The 11,960-nt window shown below is 50.4% G+C and overlaps 1 protein-coding gene across 1 annotated transcript in view; it reads right to left on the reverse strand.

Moving 5' to 3' along the window:
* Window positions 1–11,960, reverse strand: part of LOC106814559 (E3 ubiquitin-protein ligase UBR4-like) — a 44,982-nt gene that overhangs the window by 21,939 nt on the left and 11,083 nt on the right. The window contains exons 18-27 of the mRNA XM_014818890.1: window positions 7,315–7,442; window positions 6,898–7,033; window positions 5,987–6,118; window positions 4,937–5,096; window positions 4,197–4,338; window positions 3,730–3,811; window positions 3,196–3,369; window positions 2,511–2,632; window positions 2,173–2,326; window positions 1,454–1,748 (exon numbers count right to left, since the gene is read on the reverse strand). Coding sequence (XP_014674376.1) covers window positions 1,454–1,748; window positions 2,173–2,326; window positions 2,511–2,632; window positions 3,196–3,369; window positions 3,730–3,811; window positions 4,197–4,338; window positions 4,937–5,096; window positions 5,987–6,118; window positions 6,898–7,033; window positions 7,315–7,442 — 1,525 coding nt within the window. The remainder of the gene's footprint in view (window positions 1–1,453; window positions 1,749–2,172; window positions 2,327–2,510; window positions 2,633–3,195; window positions 3,370–3,729; window positions 3,812–4,196; window positions 4,339–4,936; window positions 5,097–5,986; window positions 6,119–6,897; window positions 7,034–7,314; window positions 7,443–11,960) is intronic.

Raw genomic sequence — 11,960 nt, forward strand, 5'->3', positions numbered from 1 at the left:
ACGGCATGGTAGCGGTTTGTTATATCTATGTGACATAGCTCTGTATGATGGAAATATAAGACAGCGCCTGTAGAGAGAAAACATTGGGGTTTCGTTCGAGTGGCAGGTTATACAGTCATACCATCGCTATATGATTGTCACATGTTTATAAAGGACACTTTTGGGGGTCTTTCTTTGAGTGGCAGTTAAACAGTTATGCAGAACAGTTTAACAGATTGACGTGATTCACTGGACATGACCAGAGACGACTGGCCAGACCGACATACAGATCCTGATAACCACACCTCAACAAACGGGATCAGACTCGATCAATTTAGAGTCCGCGCAAACTTTTGCGGTAGCCACCACACGATCGCGTGCCAATATGGTCAACATGGCCTCACCTTGAACGAGTCTCCGCTGGGCGCTGGCTTCCGCTAGGATCGTCTCCATGACGGTGAGCAGCTGCTCAGCTAAGGTCGCGCTGTCCGCCTGCTCCACCAGCAACACCTGTCGCCATGGCAACGCAACAGAAGCCGCATGTAGATGCCGTAGATCGGCCTATTGTACACACGCATGCAAACACGCATGCACACACGAACGCACACACACGCGCACACATAAACGAACTTACACATAGAGATACAAAGCAATAGTGAACTAATGGAAACGCACTAGTCCTGATAGATAGACGCTAGAGTAAACGCGCCCGTACCTGATTCAGAAGCTCCCAACATGATGTTGATGGTGTGAGCGCGGATCAATGAGGCGAACGCGATTCACCTTCACCTTCACGCAGAAGCAACCAGCTTCAGCAAGACCACCAGCAGAGGGCGCCCCGGTTGATGTCCTGATGGCGGCTAGCCTGAATGGCGAGAACAGAAGAGCAGCGCGTCAGCGATAGATCGAGGATAGAGGGCAACAAAGACACCCACACGAAATCGAATGCAACGTCAAATTAAGCACCTCTGCGAGTTTGTCTCACGTAAATCGAGCTAATGACTACAGAATAACTGACTTGCAAAACCAAAACAACGAATAAATTTCTTAGCACCTAAACTTTAACATAAAAGATTTAAAATTATGCTTAAATAATTAACTTGAACAAATTTATGTAACTTATATCCATCTATCTATCTATATCTGTCTCTCTCTCTCTCTCTCTCTCTCTCTCTCTCTCTCTTCTCTCTCTCTCTCTCTCTCTCTCTCTCTCTCTCTCACTCTCTCTCTCTCTCTCTCTGTCTCTCTGTCTCTCTCTCTCTATATATATACATATATATATATATATATATATATAAAAATAGTAATATATATACATATATATAATATATATATATTCTTGGTATAAACATACCCACCACAACATAAGACATGTAACATTTTAAGAAACTTAAAAATATTAAAAATCAACCAGCACGCTGTTCAACAAGCCAACGACAACACATCGTCGACGACCACACGCGCTCCCCCTCACCTCTTCAGCATCGACTCGAGCCCGCCGCACTCGCTCATGACGGTCGCCATCTTGTACACGGCCTCGTTGTCGACCGCCTCGTCCTTCTTCATGTCGAGCGACTCGATGAACTCCTCGGTGGCGTCCCCTAGCAGGCCGCGCATGCGGTAGACGATGCGCATCGCCTCACCCTCGCCGTCTGGCAGCCATGTTTTCTTGTAGACGTCCTTGACGGGAAGGTCGAGGCTGATGATCTTGTTGTTGACAAGCAGTTCCATGCCGCTGTCGTCTTCCAGCAGCGCCACCAGCTCACAGTCTACAATCATGTATGTATATATATATATATATCTACAAGAATGGATAGTATTCACTCACAGTCTACAAGTGTTCGTGAGCGTATATATGTTACTGATTACAGTATGACACTATTACTATCTATCAAGTAGGTAATCAGCACAACTTCACAATATGTAACCAGACGTATGCCTCCTTCCTGTTATCGAATACCTTTGCCTAAGTAAACCAGAGACCCTGCCCAACTCTACACCGCACAACCCCTTACACGTGGGACCACCGAGCTTGTCACTAGACCCCACTCTACACCATACAACCCCTTACACGTGGAACCACCGAGCTTGTCACTAGACCCCACTCTACACCATACAACCCCCACGTGGGCATCACTGCACTTGTCGCTTAGAGCCTACTCGGTTAAGAAGCTAGCGACGAGCTGAACATACCCTGGCAGATTTTGTTCTTGACGTCTCGCATGAGGGGTCCGAGTCCCGGCTCGAGGGAGCTGTAGGGGTTGCCCAGCATGCGACCCTGCAGGAAGTCCTCCTGCTGCAGATCCTTCTCGAGCGTGATGAAGAACTCTCCAATGTCATTCTCCTCCTAACGTGTACAGAGCGTACAGTAATGTGTTAATAATTTAGTTAGTTAGCTTGATGTCATTCTCCTTGAGTGCAATATAGAACACATTTGGTGACATTTCCTGATAGAAGAAGATTAGACATTTAGAAAATACAATAATCGATTTAATTTGTAACATAAAAACTTGGATAAATCTCTCACTCACCGGGTAGATGATGCTACAGAGTCGCTCGAATATGTAGACGGGCGTGCGGATGTCCTCCAGCCCGTACTTGGACAGCGTCTCGACGCACACGACCATGAAGCCCCGCGTCTCTGACTCCGTGCCTGCGCCGCAACAACGAACGAAGAAAACAACGTTTACTACGCGTCCGTATGGATTAGAATTCAGCTGTAGTGCGACAGGCGTCGAATGAGATGGGCCAGACTGTTTTGAGCGGACATGGAGAGCAGGGGTGCGTTACACGTCGGGAGCTCATTATCGGAAAGAAAATTAATCTAGTCTTAGTTCATTAGTCATTATATTATTCATTCAAAATTCATTAGTCGTAACATGATTAATCTTAACACTGAGTCTTCCTCGTGGACCTGTTAGCGTAGTGATGGAGGGGAGTTGTGTTCACGCATCTTTCTTGCACACTGCGTCGCCACGGCGACCGACGCAGGGAGCACTCTCGACCCGTCACCGTAGCGACATAGCGGGCTAGTCATATTCACGGATCCCTCGTGACGACCCGGGGGGGGGGGGTCTAGCGTGGTTGCAACACCATCGGCAACGATCAGACCGAGAGGACAGCAGGGCGACGGGATTGTCACGGCGATGGACAGAGGAAGAGGCAGGCGATCGGGTTCGCTCGCGCGCGCGTGGCGTTGCCGTGGCGATGACGCACCGGTGGTCATCTCTTCGAGCAGCTCTAGCAGCTTCTCCTGCGTCTCGTCGATGAGCTTGGTGCGCTGAACGATGAGCTTGCGCAGAGACAGGTAGCCGTTGAGCACGACGCCAACCAGCCGGCCCTTAAACTGCTGCTTGATCGTGTCCTGCTCCACGAAGGATGCCAGCAGCTCTGAAACATGCAGGTGACATAATGATACAGGTGACATACGTGACATATGTGACGTGATGACATATGTGACATGATGACATATGTGACACATGATGACATGGGTGACATGATGAACTGCTGCTTGATTGTGCCCTGCTCCACGAAGGAAGCAAGCAGCTCTGAAACACGTGTCACACGTCCATGATGACAAAGGTGACACGATGACATAATGACATAGGTGACACAGGTGACACAGGTGACATGAAGACAGGTGACATAGGCGACAGGTAACATAAAGACAGTTTTAAAACGAAACACATTCGGCGACATATAGGATGTTATACGATCAGAGTGAATAAGCATTCAGATCTTCCCACTTACCGGTGAGTGCTTTCAGTGCAAAGCCAAGAGACAGGTCAGAGTTCAAGGTCGTTTCCTCCAAAGCTGTCAACTGCTCGATTTCCTATTAGATAGCAATTCAGTTATCCTCACATCTTCATAAACACCACCAACCCACTTCAAACATGCCAATACTCTGCTTTTCTCTCTCTCGCCCTTTCTCTCCTTCCCTCTCCGTCTCCGGCTGCCTTCCTCTCTATCTTCATATACATACAATTCGTGTTATTCAAATTTCTACTAACAATAATAACTACTACGATGTAGAAAAGCTTCCAGGCTATTTGAATAGCATATGATAAAACTAAACACTCCATATAAATATGAACCAATTGAAAATGAAAACCAATAAATATCATCGATAAACTTCACCGCAAACTAGCACACTAGACGCCTCAGCACGAGGCGGAGGATGTGGGGTCAGACGGCAGCGGCGGAGGCGGTGGTCTCACCTTGATGATGAGATTGCCGATGTGTGGCAACACTCCGCGCCTGGCGAGATAGTTCTTCCAGTGCGAGGTCTTCATGAGTCGCTGGTAGAGAGCGAGGAACTCTGTAGCGCTCTCCCCGCTCCTGCCCAGCTCATCCAAGTAGCTGCATGACAACGGACGTCGCACCATTAGCGTAACCGTGGTGATGCGGGACGTCGCGCCGTTAACGTAACCGTGGCGATGCGGGACGTCGCGCCGTTAACGTAACCGTGGTGATGCGGGACGTCGCGCCACTAACGTAACCGTTTTATTAAGAAATATTATTTATTAATTTATTATTTCATGTTGTTATTAAGAACTGTAACCGTTTCGATAGGGACATCACGTCGTTATTAAGAAATATCATGCAAGTTTGGAAAATTTGCAAATATGCTATTAAATGTGAACCTTCACATACATACACACGCACACACACACACACGCACGCACACACGCATGCAGGCACGCACACACACACACACACACACACCCGTGCACACAGCAGTTTCCATACAAGCATACGCATGCGCACTAACACACAGATATTCCTTCCCTCGCCATAAACACACACACACATGGATGTACAAACACACAAGCGTATGCACGCACGTACGCTCAAACAATACACCTGTATGCAGCTCTTCACACAAATTACATTTAACACAAAATTATCTTCTAAAGCACAACCGATGTTGCCAGCATCAATCCCGCACAGTCCCTACCCCGTCAGAAGGTCCAGTATCTCCCGCTTTCTGCTAGGTGCCTGACACATCACCTCGAGCATGTTACACGCCACCTGGCGGGCAGCGCGCGAACTAGGCGAGAAGATGACATGTCGCAGCCAGGCACTGTCCAGTAACTTCATGCTCGTAAGCCCACCAGCTAGAGTGTCAAGTAATACATACAGACATTAATGCATACATGTCACCTAGCTTTATATCCATGTAGTACTATAGAGCTCCGAAGTGATGACGTCACGGTGGCCTGACAACGAACCCACTGGTTCTAAACAATCATATATACTCTGGTAACATTAGCTGCGTGAAAATGGTGTCGTGTTTTGTACCCGATTGTAACCATCATTCTGAGTCATTATTGCAGTTTTTATAGATTTCCAAAGGATGGAAGTGAAAAGCAACACACACAAGACTAAAATAAATTTAAAAAAAATAAAAATCAAAAAAAATTAATTATTTAATTAAATATTGTAAGATCGACTTGCTACCGATGCTTTACCGCTGTCTGCAGCGCACACACTCGTGTTTTACGTACGCACAACATTTTCACGCAGTTAATGTTATGGAGCCAGTGGGTTGTTTAGAACCAGTGGGTTCGTTGTCATGCCACCGTGACGTCACACTTCGGTACTCTATACCGTGAACATATCTATATACTATTTTGGGGTGAATAATGACAGATTATGTTTCTAACAAGTTGTCTGGCTTTATTTTCCCCTGATACTATGCAACGATACGATCAGGAGTGGATATAAACCGTATACAATTTATACTCAACAATATATATTTCAGTTAAATATTACAACGTACGTATGTTGGTCACGGTACTACCTATAAACGACGCAATCAGGTCGGAGATACTAAATCTGTGATCTTTACAGAATTTTCTAGAGCTAGCGGGCATACGTTAACCCAGCTCTGTGATAGTTAAATGCGTTCTTTGTCAATATGACGGGCAGGAACAAAGCCGGGTATGCATCTCAACAGGAAAGAATCTAAAATAAATCGAACAAGAGACATTGTGACCAATATTACCTTGTTTCAGCTTCTTAGTTCTCTCTTTCCATCTTCTGCCATATTTCTCCATTAAGTATCTAATTCTCGCTTCATTCTTGTCCAGCTTACCCGTGGAAGGTGCTGCTGGCACCACGACTACAGGTTCTGTAACTGCAAACACAGGTACATAGTGTCAGTAGTGTAACAGTAATCATCATAGCAATAATCGCATATAGAAATCAGAATGCTGACCACAGTTTCAACTAGACAGAGTGCACTCACGGAGAGTGCATACCTCCACCAGCGACATAGGCCATACGCCATGCGACTCACGAACACAGGAATAAGCCACGATGTACGCCAGCGTACTGACATGTACACGCTGGCTTGCTGGCTTGCTGCTCGCTCGCTCGTAGCAGCCGCTCGTTGCTGCTGCTCGCTCACATGTACACGCTGGCTTGCTGGCTTGCTGCTCGCTCGCTCGTAGCAGCCGCTCGTTGCTGCTGCTCGCTGACATGTACACGCTTGCTGGCTCGCTGCGCTGGCTGGCTCGCTGGCTGACGCGCTAATATCGATCGCGCGAACACACGAACACACTAACACACGAACACACGCACACGGGAGCGAAAACATAACCTCCTCCAACTCCGTTGGGCGGAGGTAATGAGGAATGTCTACTAGTTTTCACGAATGATTTGCACTCACAATATCACAAACGGTGGAGGTCTCTTGGACGTCAACTATCATTTTCATTTTATATCACTCTACTACACGGTGGAGTTTACCCTAAAAACTTTGGTTCGCATATGTGATGCAGGCACACATGGTATCATATTCAGACACAACACACCACCACGATTTGACTTTGAAAGTGCACGAGAGTTTCCACTTGCCTCGCAATCAACAACCAACCTATTTTGTTACAACTGTCTGTTAAACTACTGTCTCACCGGCAGGTTCAGAGGCCTTCAGTTGTTTCCACGTGTGGAAAGAGTTCTGACTGTTGTGACTTAGCCAGTTTCTTGCGTCCACTCTCACCTCTGAGCTGGCCGTCCTCACGGATAGGATGGACTCCACAGATCGGTCCTAGAACAACAATTTTAATCCAAGATAATATGTTTTTACAGGAAGTCCGTGCATAGTTAGGAGGGTCATATATATTAGAAAGTTATTGTATATGATATGCATATTTAACCCCATAACGAAGCTTATGGATTGGCGCATGGTCACAATTAAAATGCGCAAATAGAAATGGAATAATAAGAGTAATAAAAGTAATGGAAACAAAGGAGCTACTGTTTATTTTACAGCATTCATATAGTAGGCTAGGCACACACGCACACACGTGAACATCAGTAAACACATACCCTGTTCTTCTTGCTGGTCGGTGCATCAGGTTTGATGAGATGGTGTAGGATCTTCAAGCAGGGTAGAGTGATATTCTCCATGACAACAGGACTGTGTGTGTTCACACTCATCAGGAAAAGACGCAGAACTGAAACGATTTCATAACGACCCATGAATCTCACGTAGTATACACATTCTTCCTTCCTTGTCTCACAAGACAAGTGCTATTGTAATGGCCTTGATAACCCTTTTTAGAAAGATACGTTCACCTTGGTGCCAGTAACTTGTTGCCTCCAACTCGCTGTGGTGCAGTATAATTTCAAATTAAATTAAAGGCACGCTATCTTCGCATTAAGATATTTTTCTCATGCCTTTTCTGCATAGCTTAGTAACGTCCCTCTTACGCACTGTAAATTGCTGGTGCTGTTTCGCGAAAGTAAGGAATCTATTCTAACTACTCACACTAACTCAACACTTGCCTTATGTTAAATCAGCCGGTGCTTAGTACCACTCATCACACCCTTTCCTTGCTGCCAAAATCCCCACCACACCTGGCGCTTACTGCCACCCTCCCCACCCTCCCAGCGTTTACTACCACCCTCCCCACCCTCCCAGCGTTTACTACCACCCTCCCCACCCTCCCAGCACTTACTACCACCCTCCTCACCCTCCCAGCCAGCCCTGTACGCCGACCTCCGACCCCACCCCCCCAGCGTTACTACCACCCCCCACCGCCTTCCCCCATTACTGCACCCCTCATCGCCACCCTCCCAGCGCTACTACCACCCTCCCACCCTCCCCCGCATTTACTGCCACCCCTCCCCCACCGCTCCCAGCACTTCTGCGCACCCCCCTCCAGCCAGCTTTAAACTGCCCACCGGCTCGGCTTACCCTCCCCAGCGCGTTACTCACCCTCCCCACCCTCCCAGCGCTTACTACCCACCCTCCCCCACCCCTCCAGCATTACCACCCCCCACCCTCACAGCGCACTACCACCCTCCGCACCCTCCCCGGCGCTTACGTACAACCCTTCCCACTCCTACCACGGCCTTACTGTCCCTCCCACCCTCCCAGCACTTACTAACCAGCCCTCCCACCCCCCAGCGCTATGACTACCACCCTCGCGCCACCTCCCCACCCTCCAGCACTTACTCCACCCTCTCGCCACCCTCCCAGCGGCTTACTTACCACCCCCCACCCCCCAGCGCTTACTACCGACCCTCCACGCCCACCGCCCACCCTCCCGCGCCTTACTACACCGTCTCCTCACCCCTCCCAGCGCTTACTCACCTACCACCACTCCCACCCTCCCAGAGCGCTTACTACACCCTCACCCACCCTCCCAGCGCTTACTACCATCCCTCGCCCACCCTCCCAGGGCGCTCACTGTCACGCTCCCACCCTCGCCAGCCGCTTAGCTTGCCACCCTCCCACCCTCCAGCGCTTACTACCACCCCCAACCCTCCAGCGCTTGACTACCGACCCTCCCTACCCTCTCCACACTCTACTGCGCGCCCACCGGGCCTCACCCCCATCCGCTCTACTACCGCACACCGGCTCCCTACCCTCCCAGCGCTTTACTACCACCCTCTCCACCCCCGAGCCAGCGCTTACTACCGAACCCTCCCCTACCTCCAGCACTTACTGCCACCCTCCCCCACCATCCCAGCTCTTACTAACCACCCTCCCTACCCCCCAGCGCTTACTACCAACCCTTCCCCACCCTCACCGCGCTTACTGCCACGCCTCCCGCACCCTCACCAGCGCTTCTAACGTACCCGAACCTCCCACCCTCCGCGACAGCGCTACTGCCCAGCCCTCGCCCACCTCCAGCCGGCTTAACCTACCACCCTCCCCACCCTCCCCAGCGGCCTTACCTACCCCCGCCCCCACCCCCGGCCACGCTTACTGCGCGACCCTCGCACACCCTCCAAGCGCTTACTACACCTCCCCACCCCTCCCCAGTGCCTTATTGCCCCACTCCTAACCCTCCAGCGCTTATTGCCACCTCCCCCACCATCCCAGCACAACAGGCGCATTACTACCACCCTCCCCACCCTCGCCAGCCTTAACTGCACCCTCTGATTCGGCACGCAGCTCAGCTCCCTGACTCACTGTGACCCATCCACCCCAATCCGCGCACTCCTAACCTCCTACCCCTCCCAGCTCTTACTCTCATCCTCCCCACCCTCCGCTGTCCGCTCACTCTCCACCTCACCGCACTCGCACGGCCGCTGGCTCCTAGCCACTTGGCGTCCCTTCCTGCCAAACGGGAGGCGGCGAGCAGCGTCACCGGTCGTGACGGCCACGGACTGCGGCGACGTCTGCAGGTTGCGCGGTGCGCGCAGCTCCAGGCGCCCGGCCGATAGCGCCCGCATCAGCTACGCCGTTTCAGACTCGTCGGTCGCGGCGGCCGGTGTCCCTGGTGAGCAGGCAGAGCAGCCTGGCGCCACGATCGCCGGGCGGCTCTGCGCTGTGCCGCGACCCGCAGGTTTGTCTAGTCGATCAGATCGCGAATGACCGCCTGCCGACGAAAAACGCGCCAGAGTTGCTGCGATGACGTGTCTACGCTGCACAAGTATTGAATGACCGTTTGACATCGCGCGACTGGCCGGAATGAGGCCGCCGCGAAAAACGCTCAAGCGGCTGGGCCATATGACCGCACCGTGTTACGAGTGCACGGAGTATGATGCGTTTGACACTAGGATCGGCCGATGAGGCCTGCGCCTGCCGACGAACAAACGCGTGAGTGCTGCGATGACGACCGTGTTAACGCGTGCACGGTATGATGACGTTTGACATGGATGGCCAAGATGAGGCCCTCGCCGACCAAAACACGCGCGAGTGCTTCGCCGATTCAACCGTGTGTACTCGCGCCAACACGGAGTGACTGATGACGTTTGACCATGGATGGCCGAGATGAGGCCGTCTGCCGACAAGAAACGCAGCGGCAAACGTGATGACCGACGTAATTACGTGTCACATTATTGAGTGACAGTGTGGAACATAGATAGCCGATGACGGCCATGCCCGACAAGAAACCGCACGAACGGTGACTGAGGACGGCTCCTACGCGTGCCAGCGATTATTGAATCGAACGTTCTGAACATAGAATGGGCTCGATGAGGCCATGCCGACCAAGAAACGCACGAACGGCGATGATGACGTGTTACGCATGCACGATTAGGCCAAAACAAAATATAGGTGTGGTTACGGTTTCCCCAGACCCGCCCTGATTATCCGAGCGACCCTCAAACATTTATTGTCAATTTTAAGTAAAAAACAAATATAATATAACATTTAACACAGTAACATATGAATTAGAACAGTTCCCTGCTTCAAAAAGGCACAACGCCATCCTTTCCGCGCACCTAGTTCGAACTACAATAATTTCAAGAAAATACATGTTTCCCTACCTACCCTACCCTATTTTTTTCGCCGGCATGTGATTGGTAAACCACACCATTATATTAGTTTTGGCTTATTGATCGACGTTTCTGACATGGATGGCCGATGAGGCCCCGACGGAAAACGTGCGAGCGCTGCGATGGACGACGTGTTATGCGGTGCACGAATGTATACTGATAGCGACGCTTTTGTCACAGGGAGGCCGTGTTACGCGTGCACCGGAGTATTGATGACGCTTTGTCATGGAATGGCCGATGAGGCCCTGCCCGGACAGAAAAACTACCAATCTGATGACCTCTGTGATCTGGCGTGAGCAGGTCGTCCGCGAGAGTAGCACTGGTGGTGGAGGCGCGGCACGCTTTATGCGGCAAGTTTCCCGATCCAATCTCAATATTACAGTCCAAATCATTCAAAATTAATATCAAACAAGTATAAGAACTGAAGGTATCGGGCGTCGGCGAGCGCCCTGCCTGACCGAGTGAAGCGCGTGCGGCGATGACGACATGTTAACGTGCACACGATTTATTTATGAGCGTTACACGTGCATCCGACCATCGAGGGCACGTCGAGCGATTGTGTTAAGCCCACAAAAACAACAGTGTTGACTATATCTGCTAAGTCTGAATGCCTTTCTTTTATTGGGCTGAGCAACGGGGCCCGTTGTCAGACAGAAAAAAATTAGTAACTAACATTAGTCCCTAACATGAATTGTTTCTCTCTTAGCGCACCGTCGACAGAGTGAACCTGCAAGTTGCCCTGAATGGAAAATCGTAAAGCACGATTTCCTCATCACAATGGGAACAAAGCGCGTGTCGGACAACGTCTACCGAGAAAATGGTTAGTGTAAGACTAATGTTCAAGACTATATTTGTTTTCTGACAACGGCCCCGCTGGTAGGACTACAAAGGGTTTGGGCGCCAACAGTATCACTGGACAATGCACATGCGGTGGCGCCTGCGTGCAAGCCGAGATGAGCTTGTAAAACCTCCCCGTCCGCGCATTAACCTGATTGGCACGAGGATCTGTCTGTCTTAGAGTTATGGCGCAGCACGGTCGCAGCAGCGTGATGCCACTGCGCCTCCATTCGCAGCGCCTGGCGCAACCATAGCACCGACCCAGCGACGACAACACACTGACATATGGCAGGAAACCCAGTGTGAACATCGCCATTACGCAAGGCGCAATACTTGATGCTCAATGCCCATAATGAAGGTTAAAATTGTAGTAGGGTACTGGCCTTACTATTGTTGCTCTAATA

This window comes from Priapulus caudatus, unplaced genomic scaffold (assembly GCF_000485595.1).
Source record: "Priapulus caudatus unplaced genomic scaffold, Priapulus_caudatus-5.0.1 Scaffold945, whole genome shotgun sequence".
NCBI lineage: Eukaryota > Metazoa > Priapulida > Priapulimorpha > Priapulimorphida > Priapulidae > Priapulus > Priapulus caudatus.